A 25,650-nucleotide genomic window follows, 5' to 3' on the forward strand; every position below is an offset into this window, starting at 1 on the left:
CTGTGTTTGTGTGCCCGGAGGGGAGGAGAAGAATACGGGGAGGAGTGTGGCGAGTGGCACAGGGAAGAGGGCAGAGGTGAGAGGTTGCAGTGCTAAGCCCCTTCTTCAGTTCCTTCCGCAGCCTCTCTCTCGCTTGGTTTGGGAGAGAGTAGGCTGGGGTTGAGAAGGGACAGGGCCTCACTGTTGCCCTCAGATGAGGAACCACAATGAAGAATCTTTGGGAGTGCCCGCAGGGAGGTCCCTCTGTACCCAGTGAACTGGGCAGTGCTGCCTGGTGCTCCTGGCTGGACCTGCCCCTCCAGCCAAGACAGCTTCTCAGGCCCCTGCGGGAGGTGGCGCTTGCTGCCCACACAGGGCCAAGTTGGGCAGGCTTGGAGCCAGGTGGCCTGTGTTGGTGTTGGAGAGACCTGCTTGAGGGCTGTGGTGGAGATGGGCTGGAAAGCTGGGGGTACTGGGGGAGAACCTGGCAGCAGCACTACCCTTTCATTGTATTATTATTTTTTTTAAGTTTATGTATTTTATTTGAAAAGCAGAATTAGGGACAGAAATCTTCCATCCACTGGTTCATTCCCCAGATGGCTACAATGGCCAAGGCTGAGCCAGAGCAGAGCCAGGAACCAGGAGCTTCTTACAGGTCTCCCGTGTGAGTGCAGGGGCCCAAGTGCTTGGGCCATCTCCCACGACTTTCCCAGGCATATCAGCAGGAAGCCGGATGGGAAGTGGAGCAGCCAGAACTCATATGGGATACCAGCATCACATGCAGTGGTTTCACGCACTTTGCCACAGCACCAGCCCCCACAACTTTTTTTTGGTGGGTGGACTTGGACCAAGATTGTGGGGTCAAGTTGTCTGCCACCCCTAGTGCTTAGCCCTGACCCAGGCGTGACTTAAATCCATGGTTTTTAACCCCTTGACACCATACGTACTCCAAGACTTTCAGACACCTCTGTCTTCCCAGGGAGAACTTGAGGGTGTCCAGTCTCACAAGTTAGGTCCTAGGTCCCATCAGCCAGCCCCCGAGTCCTGGTCTCCATTGCCTTTCTCCGTTGTTTTTATTTTTATTTTTTTAAAGATTTATTTATTTATTTGAAAGTCAGAGTTACAGAGAGAGGTAGAGGCAGAGAGAGAGAGGTCTTCCATCCACTGGTTCACTCCCCAGTTGGCCACCACAGCCAGAGCTGCATTGATATGAGGCAGGAGCTTCTTTCAGGTCTCCCAAGTGGGTGCAGGGGCCCAAGTCCTTGGGCCATCTTCTACTGCTTTCCCAGCCCAAAGCAGAGAGCTGGATCAGAAGTGGATCAGCCGGGACTTGAACTGGCACCCAAATGGGATGCCAGCACTGGAGGTGGCGGCTTTACCTGCTATGCCACAGCGCTGGCCATTGTTTTTCTACTCGAGGAATTTGTTTCCTGAGAAGGAGGAAACCCCAACGTTGTGCTTGGGGTGAGAGATCCTGCAGCAGTTCATAAGCAGAGAGCTTGCCCTGCCCTCCCCCTCCCCCCCCGCCTCAATATGGCTCCCTCCTCCTGGAAGCACCTACTGTGTGCCAGGTGCCAGTCTCCATGCAGTGATAGTGCTCAGCTTATCCCAACAGCTAACCGTGGGAGACATGGGATTTGCTTGCCCGCTGCACTCCCCCGGGCTGTGGCACAGATAAGATAGGCTGTAGCCTATGTGCAAATTCCCAAGGCATTAGCTGTCACTCCACCCCTTTGTCTCCCATTCAGGAAGGCTTTGTGGAATGCCAGTGAGGGAGAGTGATGTCATTGCAGAGAAAACATTGAATGCACTGATACTGATACTAAAAAAACAAGCCTTTGCAACCTTCCCCGATTTAACCATTTATAGCCACAGATCAGATCACAGCCTTCTGGGGCAGCAGGAGGCCCCACAGCTTCCTCCGAGCAGATTCTCACAGATGTCCCTGGGGGCAGATGTCACTATTATTTTTCCTATTTTGTCCCCAGAGGAAGACACTGGTTATGAGGAATTTGCCCAACACCATGTAACCATTCAGTAGAGGGGCAGAGATTCGAGCGCTGGTCGATCTGGCCATAAGTCCAGCTGAGTGTTCCAGGCTCAAGCAGAAGTGAGGTTGAGGAGGACTTGGGCACAAAAGGTGCTGGTGGACGGTGGGGTGGTGCTGGTGGACAGTGGGGTGGTGCTGGTGGACGGTGGGGTGGTGTGGTGGACGGCGGGGTGGTGCTGGTGGACGGCGGGGTGGTGCTGGTGGACGGTGGGGTGGTGTGGTGGTCGGTGGGGTGGTGCTGGTGGACGGTGGGGTGGTGCTGGTGGACGGCGGGGTGGTGTGGTGGACGGTGGGGTGGTGCTGATGGACGGTGGGGTGGTGCTGGTGGACGGTGGGGTGGTGCTGGTCATGTGTCATCTGAGGTTGCTCTGAGGGACCCTTGTGGAAAGCATTTGCATAGCGAATGTGGGATCACACTAAATGCTTAAGACACAGACAGGTGAGGAACGAAAGGTGAGGTTTGTGTGAGCAGCAGCTCCACGACCCTTCACCACTGCCCTGCTGAACGTGGCCAGAGACACTTGGCATGGGCTCATCCCCCACACCCTGTGATAACTGGCTTTCAAGGCAGACACTGACAAGATCTGAGAGGTGCTCAGAGTCTGGCCGTCACCACCAGCCACCAAGCTCTGTGACGCACCTTGCTGCCCTGCCCCAGTCCAACGCAGGTTCAGCTCTTTCCTTTGGGCATTGGCCTTTGCTGGCATCTCAACTTTGGGTTTTCTGTTCATTGACTTTTTTGCGTTTCGGCCCCCTGAGGTCACAGTTTCATCTCTAGAGTGGCTTCTCTCTTGGGCTCTGGAGCCCAGCGGGAAGAGCTCCTCCCCCCGTTGCCGTGTCGGAGTACCCATCCTCTGTGGCTCTCCAGCCTGGTGTCTGCAGCACTCTGTACTTGCAGAACTACTCCTGCTGCCTGGAACAGTCTCCAGGTGTCTCCATGCCTCACTCCTTTATCTCTTTCAGTCTGTTCCAAAGTCACCTTCCCTGACTGTTTGATTTAAAACTGCACACTCCACCCCTCCTCCTCCTCTGCTTCATTTATCACCTCCTGACACCCAGTGTGTGTTCCTTATTTTCTGTCTCCACCCATAGAATGTACAATACATGGAGGTAGGTTTTTGTTGGTTTTGTCTGCATAAGGTAGTGATTGGCATGTTGTAGGCATTGGATACATATTTGCAGAATGAATGAATGAGTGTCATATTGCCATCAATGTCCTGAATATCCTGGCCTGATAACACAGTGACCAGCCAGCCCAGGGTCCAAATCATCCAGCCTGTCATGGATCCGAGATAGGACCAGCCCATCTGTCAGCTTCCAATGCTTCCCCAGGGTTCACTTCCAAGAGGTAAAAACCCAAGAACCTGTGTTCCCTCCAGCCAGAGGAGAGGAGGGCAGGGAGTGGGAGGAGGACACTGTGTTCTGGGCAGATGGAAAGTACGTTGAGCATTTGGGTAGGAAGCATGGGAGGAGGGCAGGAGGACCTGGTCAGAGCCGACTTTGGCCTTACCCCTCACCTTCCGCCTTGAAATGGAAAATCACTGTGGGGTGGAGGGAAAGTAAGTAGACGTGGCCTGTGCTGGCCAATGGAAGGAGAGCTGTGGAAGGGAGGCTGGGAGGAGGAGAAAGAGGACCTCAGATGCCCCGCCCAGCTTGGCTCACCTGTGCAACCTACTCATACGTGTGTGAGCGAGGATCCAGGTGTGTGAGAAATCACGGGCTGGGGGTGCAGGTGTGAGGGGCTGAAGCTGTGTGTGTGGAGTCTGCCTGTGAGTGTGTTTCCTGAGGACGGAGGACAATGGGTGCAGAGAGGTGTGCATTCCCTTGTGAAGGCATCTGTGTTTGTACATGGCTCCGCAGAGAACAATACGTCCCATTCCTGCCCCGACAGCTGAAGGAGGCCTTTGAGAGTTTGGCAAAAGGCCCAAGGAGCGGTGGAACAAGAAAAGGGCTGGACGATGGGACCCCAGGGAGGGGCCAGCCGTGGGCCTGGGATTAAGTCTGCAGAAGAACAGACTGAAACGGCCAATTAGTAACTGTCTCCTTGCAAACAAAGGGGTTTCAGTGCCAGCAGCCGGGGAGGCAGATTAGAGGAAAACGTACTGAAGTTGCATCTGGAGAAATTCAGGTTAGACAAGGACAAATGATCCTCTGGACTCTGAGGGCTCTGAGCCCCCGGAAGCTCCACGGCTCAGGAGGAGGGGCTTCTATAATGGGACAAATCACATGTTCTCACGGAGGAGGAAAACTGGCTTCTGCCTGGGAACGCTGTTACACACACCCAGGTTCCCATTCGCAGATTCACTGTTTTGCTCAACAGCGGCTGGAGTTCACTCTGCTGGGCCTTGTGGGGTCACAGGTTATTGGTGCACGCTCTTCTTGCTCATGTGGGGGAGAGGACAGCCGGATAAGAGCCACGGTAATACAGGAAGCTCGTGTGCCTTTGGAAAAAGGCACAGGGAGCTGCGTGGGGGGAATCGGTGCCCACCTCTCAAGGCCCTGGATGGATTCCTGAATGGTGACTGGTAGGGGGACGTCATGTGGAACTGAGGCTCCGTGTCTCCGGGGTCACTTCCCCTGATGCACCCATGGGGGTGGGGGAGCCTGCTGGGGGGCTCCTCTGGAAGCCTGATAATCACTGGTTCTCTGGTCAGAGGTCAAGTACCAGTGGCAGGTAAGGGACTGTTCCTTTCCCTCGTGGGGTGGAGTGGGTCGAGAGGCCTGAGTCAGGGTGAGAACCAGAGATGGGGGCAGGGGCAGATGCACAACACTGGGCCTGAGGAGGACAGCAGGGGTTGTACCAACGCCTCCCAGAACTGGGGCTGTCACACCATTTCACCCCACTGTTGGCAGGACCTGAACCTTGAATTGGGTTTTTGTCAGATCCATGCCTCCATGTGGGATGGAACCGTAATGGCAATGATGCTGTCTACCAGTTTTCTGTTAGTCATGGTGCCAGGAGGGTTACTTGTATTTTGAGATTATTCTTTCATAGTTCAAAGAATTGGTTTTTTAAACTTAGTTATTTATTTGAAAGGCAGAGTGACTGAGAGAGAGAGAGAGAGTTCATACTCTGGTTCACTCCCCAAATGGTGAAGACAAAGCCAGGAACCTGGAACTTCATCTGAGTCTCCCACATGGGTGGCAGGAGTCCAAGCACTTGGGATATCTTTACTGCCTTCCCAGGTACATTAGTAGAAAGCTGGATTGGAAGCAGAGCAGCTGGGACTTGAACCAGTGCTCCACTATGGGGTGCAGGTATTGGAAGTGGTGGCTTAACCTGTTGTACCACCAAGCCAGCTCCCAAAGAATATATATATTTATAATATATATATAATATAATACATACTATATATATATATATATTTAAGAATTGGAAAGTCAGAGTTACAGCAAGAGGGAGACACAGAGAGATCTTCCATTAGCAAATCACTTCCCAGATGGCCTCAATGGCCAGCACTGGGCCAGGCCAAAGCCCGGAGCTTCTTCTAGGTCTCCCATGTGGGTGGCAGTGGCCCAAACACTTGGGCCATCTTCTGCTGCTTTTCTAGGCCATTAGCAGAGAGCTGGATCGGAAGTGGAGCAGCCGGGCCTAGAACTGGGCCCATATGAGATGCCAGCCCAAGGTGGCAGCTACACCTGCTATGCTATAGCACCGCCCCCCCCCATGGAATTTTTTTCAGCACCCATCCCGGGTGAGGCATGTGCTGCATGCTGGGAGATCCAGCAATTAGCAGGACAGTCTCTACTCTCCTGGGAGCAGCCAATTATAATGCAAAGTGATATTGTCAGGGTTAAGGGTTAAGGGTCTAGGGGTGCTGTGAGAACCCACTGGAGGGACACCCACCCAGCCTTGTGTGGAGGGGTGTCAGTGAGGGTTTCTGGAAGATGGTGATGTCCACGAACTGAAAACTTGAGGATAATCAGTACCACGAAAGGAGTACTGGAGGAGGAGAGTGACCTAGGCAGGGGTGTGGCATGGATGCCGGCCAGAGGTGAGCCGGTACAGAATGGGACTGTAGAGGTTTGTGTTTAGAGACACGGGGGTGGGGTGCTGAGAACTGCGACTGTGCAGGGAAGTCAGGGCCAGATCATCAAAAGAACTTCAAAGTCAAGTAAAAAGTTTTGGACATTTCTATTTTATTTTTTTAAGATTTTTATTTATTTAATTATTTGACAGGTAGAGTTATAGACAGTGAGAGAGAGAGAGACAGAGAGAAAGGTCCTCCCTCCATTGGTTCACTCCCCAAATGGCCACAACGGCTGGAACTGCGCCAATCCAAAGCCAGGAGCCAGCAGCTTCCTCCTGGTCTCCCACATGGGTGCAGGGCCCCAAGCACTTGGGCCATTTTCCACTGCTATCCCAGGCCACAGTAGAGAGCTGGACTGGAAGAGGAGCAACTGGGACTAGAACTGTGCCCACATGGGATGCCGGCGCTGCAGGCAGAGGATTAATCTAGTGCGCCACAGCACCAGCCTCTCTATTTTATTTTTAAACAGCATTACAGAGGGAGAGAGAGAGAGAGAGAGAAATCTTCCATCCACTGGTTCACTTCCCAGTGGCTTCAACAGCTAGGGCTGGGCCAGGCTGAAACCAAGGAGCCTGGAACTCCATCCAGGTCTCCGAAGTAGGATGCAGGAGCCCAGGTATTTGGAACATCTTCCCTTGCTTTCCTAGGTGCATTTGCAGGGAGCTGGATTGGAAGTGGAGCTTCCAGGACTCAAACTGGCACTCTGATACAAGATGCCAGCATTGTAGGTGGCGGCCTAACCCGCTGTGCCACAACATTGACCGCCAGGTTTTGGACATTTAGTTGAGGGCATGCGGAGCTGCTGAAAGATTTTTTTAACCAGGAGAAGAAAGAGTTGAGAATTGTGTTTTAATTTAGAAAATTCCCTGAGGCTGCAAGGGAGAGAATGGCCTAGGATTGGGGCAGTCTGAGGTGGGCAGATTTAGGAAGATATTGAGTAGTCCAGGCTGAACTGATGGTGGCCTGAGTTCAGGGAGGGGTGGTGGGAACCCAAAAGAAGACAATGACTATTTTTTAAAGATTTATTTATTTTACTTGAAAGTCAGTTACACAGAGAGAGGAGAGGCAAAAAGAGAGAGAGAGAGAGAGAGAGAGAGAGAGAGGTCTTCCATCCCATGGCTCACTCCCCAAATGGCCACCATGGCCGGAGCTGTGCCGATCCGAAGCCAGGAGCCAGGACTTCTTCCGGGTTTCCCACGTGGGTGCAGGGGTCCAAGCACTTGGGCCATCTTCCACTGCTTTCCCAGGCCACAGCAGAAAGCTGGATTGGAAGAGGAGCAGCCAGGACTGGAGCTGGCGCCCATATGGGATGCCAGCGTTTCAGGCCAGGGCCTTAACCCACTGCGCCACAGCACGGGCCCGAAGGGAATGAATTTCAACTTTGCTTAGTACCTTCAGAATGACTGGAGAGTGGGAAGGACCAAGACATCCTTCTGGCATCAGCAACTGAGTGGATGGTGGTATGGGCCGCTGGCGCAGGAAATTCAGGAGGAGGAGCTGGACACCACCACGAGGCCTTGTTCTCTCCGTTTGATGGGTGAGGAGACTGGGGCCGGAACAGTAACTCGCTGGACGAGGCCAGTGGCAGCACTGAGATTACAGGGGTGCAAGCTGCTTCTCGACCCAGCACGGGGCTCCCCTGCCACGGGGCTGACCTTGGGGCAGGGTTCAGCCTGCAGCTGGCTTGAGCTGTGGTTTGTCTGCAGAGCTCATGGCCACAGTGGAGGAAGGGAGAGGTCAGGCCTAGGAAGAGGTTCAGGAAGTTCAGCTCTGAAGCAGCCACCTCTCCTGGGCAAATGAGGATCTGGCAGCTTTAGATAGGAACCAGAGCAGCTGAGGCTCAGTCCCTGGCTCTCACAACTCTTCCTGGGGCTCTCTGGCCCATGGGACCACCTGGGGCAGCCCAGTGTTAACCTTCAGCAGTGAACACCACCACCTGGCCAGGACAGACTTAACAGTTAACTTCTTTCAAAACACTTGCTTGTCTACTAATTCGAGAGGCTTCTCAGCTCAGAGTAAAGCTTTAGCATTTGTGTGCCCTTTGGAGAGAAGAGAAAAGTGGATGTCTGATATGGCCATAAGTGATATGCCCATGGTCCCAGTGTTATTGGGAGTAGAAAGCATGCCTTGTGCTTGTTCACGTGGCTCCTGGTTCTCAGGATAGGTAGTGCTGGCCCAGGGCCCAGAAGGAGCTCAGTTCAAGTTCACGGTTTTTGAATTGGTTTTCATGTACTAGAATGCAGATCTCTGATTCCAGCTTGCTCATTTAAAGTTGAACATGCCTGAAGTCAAGCACCCCTAGAGCAGGGGCTGGCTGTGCACTCCAGGCGACACAGAGTGCTGGGGATACCCCAGGCCCCATCCTGCTACAAGGAGTCCCAACGTTTTGCAATATATTCTGTTCTCTAAGCAAAGTCCTCAGACTGCCAGCCTTGGAATCACTTGGGATGCTGATGAGAAATGCAGGTTCCAGTTAGACCATTAGACCCAGACAGAGAGTCTGGGATGGAGGCGGTGGGGGCGGTGTCTTGGGTTTTCATTTTAAGCCGGCTTCCCCCATAATTCTTAGGCAGCGCCGTCCACAGAGGTTTGGAGAGGTTTCTCCAACAAGAAAATTGAGGTCTGAGAGGGCCCTGGCTGGAGGCCTTGCTCAGGAGCTGTCCCTACCCCCAACCCTGCACTGTTTGGTAACTGTGGCTGGGTTGCCAGGGGAACCAGGCTATGCAACTTCCTGGCTTTGGCGGTTTTCCCCCTCCTTGGCCTTATCTCAGCATCCGCCACCCAGTCCAGGGACCGTGCTGGTCACGTAGGAGGGGAAGCTGGTGCCAGGCATGTGGAGGCGTGTCTCGGGCGCCAAGCAACATGGCCCAAGGCCCTGGGTAGGCAGGAGGGTGGAGATGTGGCTTTTAGGAAGGTGAGGAGGCCACAGGCTCATTAATGTCTTTCTCTGTGGCCTGGGCAAGATCTGCCCAGTGTGATGTGGGGAAGGGGGTGGTGACCAGCCCAGGGCTCTCTGTCATTACTCTGGCATGTCAGCTCCTCATTCATTACCCCGTTGCCCCCTGCCCAGGAGCGGGGACACCAGGATCCTTGTGTCCCCTCCTCTCTTCCTTCTGCCCTCCAGACCCGGGGCCTCCACCCATAAGCACCCCTACTTACAACTCCTGCACTAACGCCTCTCACCTGCTCATGCACCTCTCCACTTTCTCCTTGGCTCCTGATTTCTTCCTGTCCATCAGACTCTCTCCCTCCTCCCTGCCCGCATCAGACTCGCAGGCTGGAGCCGGAAGGCTCATGCTCTTTAAAGAATGGGAAGAGAGTTTTGAGGAAAGAGGGAGGGCAGCAAATAGTTTGAGTAAAATAATTCATGTGTTAGAGCGTCTGTATTTATGCTCCAGGCCCTGCTTTGACTCCGAGAGACTTTCAGGCAGCCTTCAGAGTTCCAGTGTTCCAGGAAGAAGGGGGATAGCGCAAAGTCTCCCAGGCCTCCTGCAACTTCCAGGATTTATGATCTGATTCCTGGTGGTGTTTATCCTTCTCTGAAGACAAAGATCCCCCCACCCCCACCCCCTTCCCTTGCTCTTGGGGAAGGAAACAGCCAGGCCTTGTGCAAAGTGGTTTTCAGGCCTGGCCTGGTCTGTACAACATCTCTCTTTGGGGCCGTTACCCATCTTGCAGATGGGGCAAGTTGCCCAAGTTCTCTCAGCTCTGAGCAGCCGAGTGAGGGTTCAAATCCTGCTTCTGCTGCTTCCAGAATCCATCACTGCTGGCTTTCCTCTCTGTGCTCCTGAGGGAACAGAAGCCAGGGACCAGGCCCAGAAGCAATGGTGCTTTCCTGGGGGGCTAAATGGGCATCCCAGAATTCCTCTTATGGGCTGCCGGGCACCCCTCAAGTGGGAGCAGAGGCTGTGCAAGGCCATGGGGACAGCTCCACAGGAGGAAGGCGACCCTTATCCTGGGAAACCCCCAGAAGCTAGCTAAGGCATTCAGAGAGATAGACCATCACTAATGAAGAGAGACACACACTTAACACAAATCCTGCATGGGAGTGTGGAAATCTCATCTCCGTGGAACACCGTGCCACCCCAGCCTGTGCCCTCCGCCCCCCCCCCCCCCCCCCCCGCCCCACGCAGCCGTCAGCATCTCTACCCTCTCTGCTGCGGAAGGGCAGTTTTCTGAGTGCATTTCAGAGGCTGGGTGAAGGGGCGCGGGAGAGAGAAGCAGGGAGCCAGTCTCCCTTCTCCTTGCTCTTAGGCAGGAGACACGCTTAAGTGAGAGGCCAGACTTCACATTTGAACCAAATGGCTCTGCTGGACCCCCGCTCCCAGGCTCCTCCCATCCCAAAGTACTCATTCATCATGGAGTCAAGATTCCCAGGCCTCTTGCCTCAGCCGGGCCTGACTGACCCTGTACCCAGGAAGGCGCCCAGGCCCTGTGGGGGTGAGCAGCCAGGGCCAGGACCCAGTCCAGCCCAGGATTTCTGGGCTCTGCTCCCAGGTCCTCTTCCGGCTCACTCCTCTCTGGTCTCCAGCCCCTGGCCCCTGGCCCCTAGCCCCTGGCCCCTGGCCCCTGGCTCCTGGCCCCTGGCTCCTGGCTGGTGGTCTGGGCTTTCTTCTGAGAATGGTCTGGGAGTGGTCTGGCCTTGGAAGGAAGGGTCAGGCCTCCGGAGGTGCAGCTGGGGTAGGGAAGAAACTGTGGACCAGCCCTTTTCCTCAGTCTTCAGCCTCTTAAATCTCCCCCATTGTTCTTACCCTTGGCTTTCGGGGGCAGGGAGAAAGGAGCACCAAAGGGGACAGAGCACCCCCCCCATGGGGGGGGGTGAGGGGTAGGGGGGAGGGTGACATGACAGCCTGGGAATCAAGGCGAAGGCAAAGGACTTCACGGATGCACAAGCCAAAAGGAGCAGGAGAAAGGCAGGAGCAGAGGGCAGGGGAGGAGTGGGCAGAGCTTGGCTGAGGGTAGGAGGTGAGAGCAAGGGCACCCAGCCCTGCTCTGCCGGATGTGGCTGAGCACTGGAGCCAATTCTGCTGACAAGGGAGAGGCTGCCTCCCTCCTTATCAGGGTGGAACCTGGCTTTGGGAGGCCTGAAGCAGACACAGTTTTGGAAGCCCGAGTTGAGAACAACGCTGAAAAATTATTAACACAAAATTAATGATAGGAGTCAGCAATTATTTAGCATAATGTCACAACAAATTCTAGATTGTAAAAAACTTGGCAAATACTAACAATATCATAACAGCTAGAGAGCAAGTAAGATTTGTATGGATTGATTGCCTAAGCAGCTCTAAAGAAGTCTTTACTTTTTTGGTTGCGTATTCTTTGTATCTTCATGTGACAGTGATTTGATAATATCATTTTCTATGAAGGGAGTAGGAAGATAATTCAGTCTTTTCTCTGTCATGGATTGATCAAGGTTTTTATTATTCTTGATGGATTAAAATGTTTCTTCATCTCAGTTTTTATTGGTAAAATCATGTCATTTTTTGGGACTGTTGTCAAATTTGGTAAAATCTATGCTAAATTTCCTCTTATATGAAGTGTAGGATTTCAGAGCATTGTTCAGCAGTTCATCCTAACTGTGCTATGAATTGGCAGCACTCATCACCCATTTTTCACAAGTTCTCATTGTAGTGCAGTAATAGTTTTATGCAGCCTCCATCAATGTCAAAGTTTGATGTTGAATCAATAAGGTAGTTAATATTTCCCTAATATGTTTATGGGAGTTTCTTCTCCTTGTTAATTAGACTATCAAACATATTCTATATATTCTATTAAAAACCAATCTCTTTCTCTTAGTGAATTATTGTTTTTGAATCTGAATCTGGAGATTTTGCTACAATTTGCTCTTCAATTTTAGAATAATTTCTACTGATCCTGTGGCTTTTTTTTTAAACACTTTTGTTTCCTAAGCCACTAATTTAAGCCAATTGTCTGTTCTTTAACACAAAAATCTAAAGGTGACAAAACAAGAAACATTATTAAAATATGTTAATCAGCAATCTGTTAACTTTTACTTGTATTATTGAGACAGAGACTTTCCAAAATGCAATTTAGAATGGCATACTTCAGGGGCCAGCACTACGGTTTATCAGATGAAGCCTGAGATGCTGGCATCCCATATGCATGCTGGTTTGAGTCTTGGCTGCTCCACTTCCGGTCCAGCTCCCTGCTAATGCCCCTAGGAAAGCAGCCGAGGACTGCCCAAGTGCTTGGGCCCCTGCACCCAGGTGGGAGACCCAGAGGAAGCTTCTGCCTACTGGCTTCGGGTGCGTCCAGCTCTAGCCATTGTGACCATCTGGGGAGTGAATCAGCAGATGGAAGATTTCTCTTTCTGTCTCTGCCTCTCTCTCTCTCTGTCTCTGTTACTAACTCTGCCTTTCCATGCGGGGCGGTGGGGGGGGAAGTATACTCTAGTTATGTCAACTTTTTGAATAAATTGTTTACAATTTGTGTTTCTCTCCCAAGTCTTTGGAAATATAGTCCTTAAAATATCATTGTTATGTTGCAAGGTGTGGACAGAAGAATAAAGTATCCCTTTACACACTTGACTGTTCAGTGTTTCTCCTCAGAACCTGTGAATACTTAGTTTACAAAGCAAAAAGGGCTTTGCAGATAGGATTAGACTGATGACCCTGAGATGGGGGGTTTATTCTGGGTTGTCTGTTTGAGCTCAAATTCATCACAAGGATTTTTTTTTAAACTTTTTTTAGATTATTTTTTAAAAATTGTATTTATTTATTTTCATTGTATTTGAAAGGCAAATGTGCATACAATCTCCCCACCACCATCACCACCACCACTACCCGCCCCAACACACACAGAGGAACACACAGATAAAGAGATCTTCTATGTGTTGGTTTACTCCCCAAATGCCCACAACAATGAGGGCTAGGCCAGGCAGAAGCCAGGAGCCTGGAACTCAATCTTGGTCTCCCATATGGGTGGCAGGAACCTAAGTCCATGAACCATTTACCTGCTTCCTCCCAGGATCTGCATGAGCAGGAAGCTGGATTCAGAAGTGGAGCTGAGACTTAAACCCAGTCACTCTGATGTGGGGTACGCACCAAATGCCCATCCTGTGTGGGTTCTCAAAGTCCCAGGAGCTTGCCCAGTAGAGACAGGCGCTATTAGTGGCTCTGAACATGGAAGAAGGATTTGTCTTAGAGCCTACTGACACCTTGATTTTAACCCAGTGAGACCTGTGTCAAACTTGAGACTGTAATGAATTTTCTGCGATTTATCACAACAGTAGTAGAAAACTAACATACGATGCCTGAATAGTTTTAAAACAGAATGACCGGACTGGCACCGCGGCTCACTAGGCTAATCCTCCGCCTTGTGGTGCCGGCACACCGGGTTCTAGTCCTGGTCAGGGCACCGGATCCTGTCCCGGTTGCCCCTCTTCCAGGCCAGCTCTCTGTTGTGGCTAGAGAGTGCAGTGGAGGATGGCCCAAGTACTTAGGCCCTGCACCCCATGGGAGACCAGGATAAGTACCTGGCTCCTGCCTTCGGATCAGCGCGGTGCGCCGGCTGCAGTGTGCCGGCCGCGGCGGCCATTGGAGGGTGAATCAATGGCAAAGGAAGACCTTTCTCTCTGTCTCTCTCTCTCACTGTCCACTCTGCCTGTAAACAAACAAACAAACAAAAAAACCAGAATGACCACTTTATACTTAGAAACATTTGAGGAGATATATGTGTTTAAAATACTCTAGAGAGGAGTGAAAAAAAAAAAGAAGAAGAAAGAAAGAAACCCATAATGCTGGAAAACTGGAAGTCGTCAAGAGTTCAGGCACTCTCGAGGCAGCTCTTCCCCTGGTGAGCTGTATAATATGTTTACAGTTCTGTTTGCCACATCACCATGTCTCTTCTCGGCTGGAGAGAACTTTCGTTTTGACTACGCATCAAAAAGAACAGAATACTTGCTTGCGATTTTACACACCAAATGGTAGAATTTCTTTGTGCTTTTCAAATCTTGTTTTCCTTCCATTTCATAGACCCTTTTGGTGCACGTGTTCATATAAAGAATACAGCCAGTACTTAGCTGCCCAGACATCAAGTGAGTTGACACAGGAGACTGGTGGAAACAGTGTCCAAGAAGTCATTCACACGGAGACAGCAAGCAGAGACTTAACTACACATGCAAGCGATGGAAGCCACATAAATGGGCTTCACTAATAAGAAAAAGAAAAAACAAAACAAAACAAAAAACCAAAAAAACCAAACCTGGACATTGTAGTACTGCAGGTTAAGCTTCTGCTCGGGAACCCAGCAACCCTTATCAGTGCCCATTGCAGTCCCACCCCCTTTGTTGAAGATCCAGCTCCCTGCTACTGCATCCTGGATGGAGGGTGGACCAAGTGCTCCCAAGTTTTAATGTGGGAGACTAGGCTGCAGTTCTGGGCTCATGCCCAGCTTTGGCTGTTGCAAGCATTTATGAAGTGGACCAGAGAATGCAAGATTTTTTTCTTCTTCCCCTTTTCCCTCTCTTTCTCTTCCTTCTCCTTCTCTCTCTCTGTCTCACTCTGCCTTCCAAGAAGATGAGAAATAAAGTTTCCCTAACTCAACTTGCTTTTGCAAATTTACACAAGTGCATGACCAAATGGCTACACTGCCTAGGGCCCTACTATGAGCCTGGAGAGGTGCTCAAGCAAGTGGGATGACTGAAGCTTAGGCGTTGTGAACTTTGAGAGAAATTCAAACACCTCCCCCAGGAGGTGGTTCCCCTACTCTGGACACTGCCACCTGGTCCTTCCTGCTTCCGCATTTTTTTTAAAGATTTATTTATTGATTTGAAAGGCAGAGTTACAGAGAGGCAGAGGCAGAAAGAGAGAGAGAGAAGTCTTCCATCCGCTGGTTCACTCCCTAAATGTCTGCAACAGCCAGAGCTGTGCCAATTTCAAGCTAGGAGCCAGAAGCTTCTTACGGGTCTCCCACGCTGGTGCAGGGGCCCAAGGACTTGGGTTATATTCCATTGCTGTCCTAGGCCATAGCAGAGAGCTGGATCGAAATTGGAGTAGTTGAGACTCGAACCGGCAGCCCTATGGGATGCTGGCACTGCAGGTGGCCTGTCCCAACTTTTCACCTTCCCTACACACAGTCACCTTGGCTTGAGAAAAGGACACATGCGACCTTTGAGTTTGGAGAATTATCTCTCCTGGCTCCAACTTCCTCTTTGGTTATGGGGATAACTGTCCCAGAGACTTGTGGCTGTGAAAACATCCTGGGAGGCATCTGATCCACACAGGACTGGTGGCTTCTTCTTCCCTATTCTCTAGGCTACAGGGTGGGCCGGGTAAGGAGGGGGCTGGGAACAGATAAGCCCCTCTCTTCCATCACTCCCAAGCCACCCAAGGACTGCACTGCCACTTGTGGGCTGCCCCCACCCCCGCCCCCCGCCCTCCCACATTCTGCTTCCAACACTGGAGCTGGGGGCTGGGGGTACATGCTTGTCCTCTTAAGGACCCCAACGGAGATCAGGACTGGCAAGTTTTGGGAGGGAAGAAAGGTGAAGCCTGCTGGAAGAAGTCCTTTTAGATTCAGCAGCAGGTGGCTCTGTCTCCCTTCCTGCATTCCTGAGCTTGTGAACAGCCTCAGTGCCCCAGTTGGAGCCGGCTGTGAGGACTCCAGAGAGGTTTCTGAGTGGGAAAGCAGCTCACAGAATCGTGGAGTCACCAAGCACTCAGCCAATCCACACAGGAGGCAGCAGGGGCACTTTGGGAGGCCTGCAGGCCAAGGGGCCAAACCAACCTGGGAAAATCCTAAATGCTGAAAAACTCTCTGGGGCCGGTGCTGTAGCACAGCGGGTGAAGCTGCTGCCTGCGGTGCCGGCATCCCGTATGGGCACCGGTTCAAGACCTGGCTGCTCCACTTCAGATCCAGCTCTCTGCTGTGGCCTGGGAAGGCAGTAGAAGATGGCCCAGGTCCTTGGGCTCCTGCACCCACGTGGAAGACCTGGAAGAAGCTCCTGGCTCCTGGCTTCGGATCAGCTCAGCTCCAGCTGTTGTAAGCAATTGAGGAGTGAACCAGTGGATGGAAGACTTCTCTCTCTGTGTAACTCTTTTAAATAAATCAATCACTTTTTTTCTAATAAATATTTTTTTAAAAGAAAAACTCTCCGGAAGCGGCCATACAAACTAGGAGGTGTAAAACACAGGTCCCCCCAAAGCCAGTCCCGTGGGTTTGGGTTTAGTTAGTCCAGTGTCGGACCTACAGTTTTTTACTGTAGCAAGCTCTCCCAGGTGTTTCTGAGCTGGGTTCTGGGGACCACAAGATTGCATACACACCTGGCTGCTATAAATTCTTTCTTTGGTCTACCCGGACATTCTCCTGTTGTGAAACTAGTTTGGTCTGATGCTGCTTGCTTTTCTGCAGACTAAAGTGGCATCAGGGTTTGGTTTGGCACCCATGGGCACTGGGGCAACGGTAACCACGGTTACCTAGGTAGAGTGTCGGGGAAAACCCTGGAACTGGCTCTTGGACCTCTCCTGGACCTATGATAGGGTCCTCTAGGGTTCAGGTTCCCTCCCAAAGCCGCCGCGAAGAGCAGGGTGGACCAGGGCGGGTCCATCTTTCGGTTCCCGCTCGGGCGAGCGCCAGGAGCCGCTGCCTAACGGGAGGGGTTCCGGTTCCCAAAGCACAAGCTGGCGGCAACCGCACCCCCCGAGCTGAGGGGCGGGGCCGGGGGCGGGGCCGCGGCCCGGTTCGCGGACTCCTGGTGGCCATGGTAACGCGTCAACACCCAGGGCCTGGGTGCCGGCGGCAGAAGCGGCGGCTGAGATGGTGAGGCGACGCAGCGCTTCGTGTGGGGGCCACACGCGTTCTGAGTTGGGTTGTGTCTCTGAGCGGGGAAACTGAAGGGCTGTGGCAGGGAAAAACCAGAGTCTGAGTTTGGGGGGGTCAGGAAGACCCGGAAGTGGAGAGAGCAACCCTAGGAGAAGAGCGGGAACTCGTGAGCCCCCAGTTTTTCCAAAAAAAAAGGTATTAGGAGTGGGATCGACAGCGGTTGGAAGCAGAGTGGTGCTGAGCTGGGAAGCTGGGGAGAAAGGCATGGCTCAACCCCCGCCCCTCCATCCCATCAGGCTGGGGTCCCCCTGGGCTGGGTTTGTGGGATGTGATGTGGAGAAAGACACGGGTGAGGACGACAGAGCAGGTTTCTGGACCCATTGTGCCACTGACTGGCAGGATGACCATGGCTGAGCCACCTAATGTCCCTGTGCTCCAGGTGCGTCTGTGGTTAGTAGGGCTTTGGGTACTCAACAGACATTTGAGACTGACAGACGAGGGTGCCAGGATCTCAAGGCCCGGGAGAGAGATTGGGATGGGTATGGTGAGGACCACGGGAGTCATGGAGACTGAAAAGTCAGCAGGGCCTGGGAGCAGCTTTGCAGGGCGTACCTGAGGGGAGGAGAGGCAGAGGATAGGTATCAGAGCCTTGGGTCATTGGAGCCAACCTTAGAATGTCTGGGCACAGAGGGGGCAGATGTGGCTGCTTGGATGTACTGGGGACACACTTCCGGCCCAGAGGCTGCACTCACAGATTCCAGGAGAACTTGGCTGATTATGAAATAAACGTGCCTCCAACTTTGAGGACTTGTACTGGGCTGCAATGGGAGTCCCCTTTGGCTTGTGCATTTTATTTGATCTGTGTCTCACCTCAGTGCTTTACAAATGGTGGATGTATGTGTGTGAGGGCCTAGCATCACATCTGGCATCAAAGGGCATAAGGCGAATGTTAATTTTCTGTTTCTCCCGTTTCAAACAGTTCGGATTTCCAGGCCTGCATTCATCAGACTTGTGAGCTGTAGGGCACCTAGGTCAGGAATTTCCTACCCAAAGGCCACCACTCACAGCAGGGGTTTGGTCAGTGACTGAGCCCTTCTGACAGCACACCTTGGAGAGGCAGTGGGGCTGAGAGTGAGCTCTGGCAGGCCAGGGGTGTGTGTGTGTGTGTGTGCACGCGTGTGTGTGCTGAGATGCTACTCACTGGCTTTTGAGAGTGTTTGGAGGAGCGAGGAGAGTTGGTGGGGGTAGAGGGGCTCACAATTGGGCAGACTTCCAGGACTCTTACCAAAAAAATTCATTAATCCCGTCCACCAGAGGGAGGAACAGGGACATCGGTACCGGCTAGGACGTCATCATCAGCTAGCATCCCACAGATGGCCAGCCCGGTCTTATTTGAAGAAAGAGGATACTGGAGAAGATCCTTAGAGTAAAAGGCAGTGGTCCTGGTCTTTGGGAAACCTGCTCCCATCCCTTCTTAGGAACCAAAGTCTACAGAAAAGGAAGCAGGACATGGCCGATTTTTGAGGCTAGGATTTATCAGCCTGTGGTGACTCTATGCAAAAGAGGAAGCAGATCCCTGGGTGGGGAGGACATCTGGAAAGGATAAGTCTTTGTTCAGTTGACAGGTGTTGAGTGACGTCAGGGAAACTCTGCACCGATCATTCCAGCCCTGCTCCGGCTTTGTCTTTGCTGGATTTGACCCAAGGGCTGCTGACATAGATGGTGCTGAGGGTTTTTACTGGTTGCATTCTCCCGCCTTCAGAGTGGGGCACTAGGGCCCTTGTTATGGTTGGTTTTCAACTAAAAATAGTTTTATTATTTTTCCTGGTCATAAAAATAGTTACCTGCTCATTGCAGAAAATTATTCAGTCCAAGAAACATCTAAAGCACACCTGAAATTACTGTTAAACATTTTTGTTCACATTCTTTCAGTAAAGCATTCTCGGCATATACCCTTGCCACACAAACATTTTTACAGGAATACTTACATATTCCTTTTCTTTTTTAAAAAAAGATTTATTTATTCATTTGTAAGACAGAGTTACATAGAGAGAGGGAGAGATAGAGAGAGATTTTCCATCTACTAATTCGCTCCTAATATGGCTGCAATGGCCAGGGCTGAACCAGACCAAAGCCAAGATCTTGGAACTCCATCCAGGTCTCCCACATAGGTTGCAGGTGCCCAAGCACTTGGGCCATCTTCTGCTGCTTTCCCAGGTGTGTTAGCAGTGGAGCAGCCGGGTGTCGAACCGGCACCCTTGTGGGATGCCATTGTCATAGGCATAGATTTACCTGCTGTGCCACAAGGCTGGCCCGTAAATATTCCTTATGATTTTTTTTTAAGATTTATATATTTATTTGAAAGACAGAGTTAAAGAGACAGAGAGAGAGAGATATTCCATCCACTGATTCACTTCTCAAATGGCTGCAATGGCTGAAGCTGGGCCGGTCTAAAGCCAGGAGCCAGGAGCCAGGAGCTTCCTCAAGGGCTCCCATGTGGGTGCAGGGGCCCAAACACTTGGGCCATCCGCTGCTGCTTTCCCAGGCACATTATCAGGGAGCTGGACTGGAAGTGGAGCAGCTGGGACTCGAACCAGCGCTTACATGGGGTGCTCGTGCTGCAGGCAGCAGCTTTACCTGCTAGGCCACAGTGCCAGCATTTTGTGATCTGTTTTCTTTTCTTTTTAAGATTTATTTATTTATTTGAAAGAGCTACAAAGGGAGAGGAGAGGCAAAGAGAGAGAGAGAGAGAGAGAGAGAGAGAGAGAGAGAGGTATTCCATCCGATGGTTCACTCCCCAATTGGACGCAATGGTTGGAGCTGTGCCAATCCGAAGCCAGAGCCAGGAGCCTCCTCCAGGTCTCCCACATGGATGCAGGGGCCCAAGGACTTGGGCCATCCTCCACTGCCCTCCCAGGCCACAGCAGAGAGCAGCCGGGTCTTGAACCGGCGCCCATATGGGATGCCGGCATTTCAGACCAGGGCGTTAACCCGCTGTGCCACAGCGCCGGCCCCCAGTGATCCTTTTTCTTTAAAACTCAATATGTTATGGAAATTTATCCCCTGGCTATTATTGACATCATCACTCGGTTGTCCAGCTAAGCCTTCTGTAGCAGAGTCTCTCAGAAGGCCCCTGGCTGTGGCTGGATTCTCGTGCTCTTGGGGGCAGGATGGGTTTTAAGAACAGAAGGGGGAATAAAAAAAGAACAGAGGGAAATCAGCTGGGTCACCAAGATGAGAACCTCAAAGCAGGCCTGGCATCTTTGCTGTCCCTAATCCTCATCTTCCGCAGCCCTCTTAACTAGCAGGAGCTGAGAGCTGCTTTCCCTTGGAGACTGCCTGAGTGTGCTCCTCTCCAGGCAGTGTGCTTGACGTCTTGGGGTATTTATTTGGTCATGCAAGAAGTAAAACCAGCCCTTCATCTCCTCAAAGAACCTCTTGGCTGCTGCCTCTGCCCAGAGGGATGCAGCTTTCCATTTCTGCTTGCTTCTTCATATTTCTGGTGTGTTTACACAGTGACCTCCCTAATCCTTCTTGTTACTCTTGGCATAGCTGGTTACTCTAACCCTGGGGTAAGGCTTGTGGCTTCAAAGTCAGCATTTCCCAAGTGAGGCTTTCTCAGCTACCCAACCTCGGAGCTCAGAGCTTCCCTCTGTCCTGCCCGGTGGTCACTATTCTGTGGTCATCTGCTTGCCTTCCTCTCTTCTGACTTCGAGGTTCAGGCAGTTGAGTATCTTGGTGGTGACTTCCCCTTGACCTGGGTACCAAGGGCACAGGAAAGAGGACACTCAATCTCAGCCCTGGGGGAACCTGCAGTTTGGAGGACACTCGAGCATAAGGGAAGCCTATAGGGGTCCTTGGAAAGAAACAGGAAGACAAATGCAAAACAATAATAATACTTTCCATCTGTATTCCAGAGCCCTTGCACATGCGTTATCTTGCACAGTGCAGGCCACGTATGTGATCTGGAAAACGTGGAAGGGTGGAGTGACTGGGAGTCAGGCAGGCAGATTCCCGAAACACGGCCACATGACCGCCTCCATCTGCTCTGCGGTTCTCTAGAGGTGCTCTTGCTCAGTTTCATTCACTCGTTATTCATCAAGGGCAGAATGAGCTCCTACTACGCTCCCTTTCCTTAGCTACATAGAGAACTCACACTACCCCTCAAGAGCCAAAGCCTTCCACCTTTTCCAGTTAGTCCCAATGCTTAGCCTTAATCCCACCTACTGCAGTTTCTGTTCGTTTGCTCCTGTTCTATTTTTGGAGCAGAAGGGATCCATTGCTCACCACCCACCATGTAATAACCCTTCAGAGGCTGTTATTAGGCATCCTTGGGGCTGCTATATTTACCTTTTAATAAATCCAAGCTTTTCTGTTCTTCTATACTGGGGCTAACTGAGGATGTAAAGGGAGACTCCCTCTGTAAGCCCCTTGCTGGCTGTGCCAGGCACGAGGCAGAGGCACACGCAGCAGTGCTAACTGTACAGAACAGATCCAGCTGGAGAATAATTGCCCAATTTAGTGTGAAAACGTGATGCAGGTGGAACAGGTGCTGGGAGAGTCTGCTTGGTAATGGCAGATCAGAGAGAGCTTTAAAAAAAAGATTTATTTTATTTATTGGAAAGGCAGAGTTAAGAGAGACAGCTGCCCAGGCCCAGGGCTGGGCCAGGCCAAAGCCAGGAGCCAGGAGCCAGGAGCTTCATCCAGGTTTCTCACATGGGTGAGGGGCCAAAGGACTTGGGTCATCTACTGCTGCTTTCCTAGGCATACTAGCAGGGAGTTGGATTGGAAGCAGAGCAGCTAGGACTTGAACCAGTGCCCATATGAGATGCCGCTAAACCCACTATGCCACAACCCTGGCTCCAGAGAAAGCTTTCAAAACACTGTCCACTATTTAGGACCTGGAGTGCATGGTGCATTTCTCTGTCTTGATAGCTGCTGATTACTAGGCTTCGGAAGACCCAATGAATCTAGCCCATTCTCCTAAGGTAGCCCTGCTTGGAGAGCTGTGGAGGGCAGGGTCTGGGCTCCTTCAAAGTGAAGTTTTAATCAGCTTTAGAGTAAGTCTGAAGTCACCCTACCTAGACTTTTTTAAAATCTCTTGGGGCTGAGCTGAAGCTGGACTGTGGTTTGGGATTGGAAATCATGTTAATCAGGCTTCTTGGTTATAACCAACAGAGCCAGAGCTCTAAGCAGAAGGGAATGCGCTGCGCGTGTTTTGGAGACCTCACAGATTTCATCCGCAGACTGGGACACTAGGCTTGGAAAGTAGAACCAAAGGTACCCTGCAGCCAGAATCAAAACCACCAATTTGGGGCCGGTGCTGTGGCACAGTGGGTTAAAGCCCCTGCCTGAAGCGCTGGCATCCCATATGGGCACCGGTTCTAGTCCCGGCTGCTCCTCTTCCGATCTAGCTCTCTGCTGTGGCCTGGGATAGCAATAGAAGATGGCCCAAGTCCTTGGGCCCTTGTACCCATGTGCAAGACCTAGAAGAAGCTCCTGGCTCCTGGCTTTGGATCGGCACAGCTCCAGCCATTGTAGCCATCTGGGGAGTGAGCCAGTGGATGGAAGACCTCTCGCTCTCTGTCTTTACCACACTCTGTAACTCTGTCTTTCAAATAAATAAAATAAATCTTTTAAAAAAACACCAACTTGTCTAGCAAGGGCCCTTGATACCCTGTTTCACCCCAAACATGGCCAGCTTTGGAGATGGGGTGCCCCTGCTGCTGTCCTTGTCATTGTCCTCCCGTCCCCACCTCGGGCATGGCTGCCACTGCTGCCTCTGTCAGAGTGACCTTTCTTGCTCTGCTTCTGCATCACGACATCCCTAGTCATTGTCAGGCTGGGGGATCGCATTGGCTAAGCCAAGGGCCCTTGTCCAAGCTGGGAAAGCAAATACTTGGTGTTTTCAGCCTACGTAGTTGGAGCTGAGCACTGTCTCCCACAACTCGTTAGATGCGGAAGTGGGCAAACTCAACGAAGCTACTGGAGAGAGAGCGGTTAAACAATGCTGCACACCAAAGGGTCCTGGGAGAGAAGGAGCCAAATAGTGGATTTTATGACAGCTGCTGGACTGTAATTGGTTATCATCCATCTTTCATCCATTGCCTAAGGTTCATTGGGCATCAGCCACATACTGAGCAATGGGCGAGGTGCTTTTCCACCCAGGGATGGCGAACATCCTTATAAGGCCAGCAGAATCATTTGGTCTGGCTGTGGCAAGGCAACTGCAGGCAGGACTCGAAATTCAATAAATCTACAGCAGGCTCATTTTTAAGTTGATCATTTTGTATGGCCCGCGGATGGTGTTATAAATATCCAACTGGCCCTTGACAGAACAAAAAAGCTTTGCTATCCCTGCACCCTGCAGTCCCTGCCCTAACTTTGAGGCCGTGGAGACAGGAAGGAGGTCCCACAGCAGTGTCATTTGTGGAGGGGGCGTGGAGCACAGGCTCCAGGGTGGGGGCGAGGCAAGCCCAAGTTGCCTCCCAAGAGGTTGTCCCTGTGGGAAACCAGAAGCGGTAGGACAATGAGATGAAACTGTTGCTCCTCTCCTCCTGCCGAGCCTGCTTCCTTCTGTGCCATGTGACCCACGCGCCCTTCGGTGCCTTCAGGGACCACAGAAATGCTGGTGTGCTTCGTGCCTGCGTCTGTGGCGATGTCAGCCACCTGCTGTTCTTTTCCTCCTGCGTTTCAGGGTTTACGTAGGTGCCTCTGCCCTCCCCCCAGCGTGGACTGGAGATGTATTTACTGTCCCGGATCTGCAGTGCCACTCGGAACCAATGACCTCAACTTTCTGCCTCTTCCTGCAGCCGTTAAGCACAGCTGGCCTCTTGAGCGCCTCTTCTGACACTTCGGAGCCGTCCAGGAATAGGGCTCGCTATCGGACCAAAGCTGTGAACTCTGAGGTGGACGAGAGCCTCTTCGGATGTATCAAGGTAACCGTCCAAAGCCTCAACAGGTAGCTGCCACCTGGAGGCAGTGGCCCAGACTGGTGTTGCTCAGAACACCGGGCAAGTCTCTGCTCACAGGTCGTCCTCAGCCCCAAGACAGAGGGGCGTTCTGAGACCCAAGTGGTAGAGCTGTGACCTCTAGGGAGGTCTGGGAGAACTCCTGCCACCCCTGACATCCTCGCATGATCATGACACGTTTAACTTCTATTGTTGTGTGAAAAGGGAGGCTCCGCTGCAGAGAACTCAGTGTTTGGGGGCCAATGGGCTGAGCCTGCAGACACAGAGCATCAGAGTGCAACCCCGAAACATGTTAGTTACAGGGGCTTAGCGCACAGGTGTCATCCATATGAAGAGCTTGACAACTTCTTTAGTCAGAAAAGGCAGGCTAGAGAATTGCTTTGAGGAATTTTGATAGACATGAAGTTCTGTAGGTGAGAAGGAAGGAGAAAAAGAGAATGAGATATGGCGGGAAAGGGGATGAGAGACTAAGAGATAGGGAGAGAGAGGAGAATGATTGCCTGTGTACCTCTGCCAGCAGGGCGGATGGGGGCGATGGGAGCTGATGTCTGTCCCTGGTCCTCATCCTCCTCACTGTGAATGGAAGAGGACTTTCTGGGGTTAAGGATGGGCACCTTTCCCATTGAGAAGACCTCTCCCCACCCCGTCTGCAGCAGTGTTTCTGTTGCTAAGGGAAAGAACCGAAGGAACACATTTTCCCTGACATTTGTTTTGGATCCACATGTAGTTTTCCAGTCAAGGCAAAGAGAGATGTGGCAACGTGCAGGGGCTCCAAGGGGAGTCACTCTGGCCAGCAACAAAGGGCGATCAGAAGCTCACTGCCCTTGGCCTTGCTGGTGGGGGAGAGAGTCCCGGGTGTCTCCTAGCCAGCAGTAGGGGGCAGGAGTGGCCTGTGGCATGGCTGAGTTGTGCCCACTTGGAAGCAGGGATGGGCACCAGGTGGCAGCAGCACTCCGGGGACTGTCTGTGCACGCGAAGTTCTCAGGACAGGTAAGGCCATCCACCTGCTTCCAGGCGGGTTCCCAGTTACTGCATTAAGGACAAACGAAATTTTCTCCTGTGTTTAGAAACTCCCTGAGATAAGTGACTTCATTTTCTTTTCATCTTAACTCCTTCTTGGTCAGAAAATTTTGAAGAAAATCGTACAGCTACTTTGTATTCTTCTTGCTGAATTCTAATTCACTGAGAGCCTCATCACATTAGATACATATTTTTAAAAGATTTATTTATGTATTTGAAAGACAGAGTTAGAGAGAGAGAGCGAGCTTCCATCGGCTGGTTTATTTCCCAAATGGCCGTGATAGCCAGGGCAGTGCCAGGAGCCAGGAGCTTTTTCTGGTTCCCCCATGTTGGTGGCAGGGACCCAAGCACCCAAAAATCCTCCGTCGCTTTCCCAGGAGCATTAGCAGGGATCTGGATGGGAAGTGGAGCAGCGGGGACTTGAACCTGTGCTCATATGGGATCCTGCTGTGCCATAACACTGGCCCCATAACGTTAGATTTGAAGGACAGGACTCTGTTGGGCTATTTATCTGTTTCTAACTCTCTCATTATGGCAGTTTTGGGAGGTTCAAGTAAGTTAATCATTAAAAATTAAAAATTACTAATATTGTAGATTGTGTGAGTCTATTACAGATTATATTGCTCCAAACTCAGTGTGGTCCAAGAGTCTCAGAGTATTCATTATTTCATGGAGAGAGGAGAACCTAGATACTCAAACTTTCCTTTGTACTCCTGGTGACTTAAGTGAGGATAGATACAGACAAGCAATGGCTCTCCTTTCCTCCCCTCCATCCCATAAAGAGTAGCTGCACAAGAACAAGAGGCCTTGCTCTTGG

General features: G+C 51.6%; 1 protein-coding gene across 2 annotated transcripts in view; it reads left to right on the forward strand.

Annotated features, from left to right (window-relative positions):
• Positions 1-16,689: 16,689 nt before the first annotated feature.
• The window catches only part of CFAP45 (cilia and flagella associated protein 45), a 37,093-nt gene continuing 28,132 nt past the window's right edge, over positions 16,690-25,650 (forward strand). Inside the window, exons 1-2 of one of the 2 annotated variants that reach the window (XM_008264244.4) lie at positions 16,690-16,839; positions 23,655-23,780. In XM_008264244.4, coding sequence (XP_008262466.2) covers positions 16,837-16,839; positions 23,655-23,780 — 129 coding nt within the window. In that variant the 5' untranslated portion in view covers positions 16,690-16,836. Of the gene's footprint in view, positions 16,840-23,333; positions 23,547-23,654; positions 23,781-25,650 lie in introns of those variants that run through there. The other variant, XM_070077490.1, reaches the window with a different exon arrangement.

This window comes from Oryctolagus cuniculus, chromosome 7 (assembly GCF_964237555.1).
Source record: "Oryctolagus cuniculus chromosome 7, mOryCun1.1, whole genome shotgun sequence".
Classification (NCBI taxonomy): domain Eukaryota; kingdom Metazoa; phylum Chordata; class Mammalia; order Lagomorpha; family Leporidae; genus Oryctolagus; species Oryctolagus cuniculus.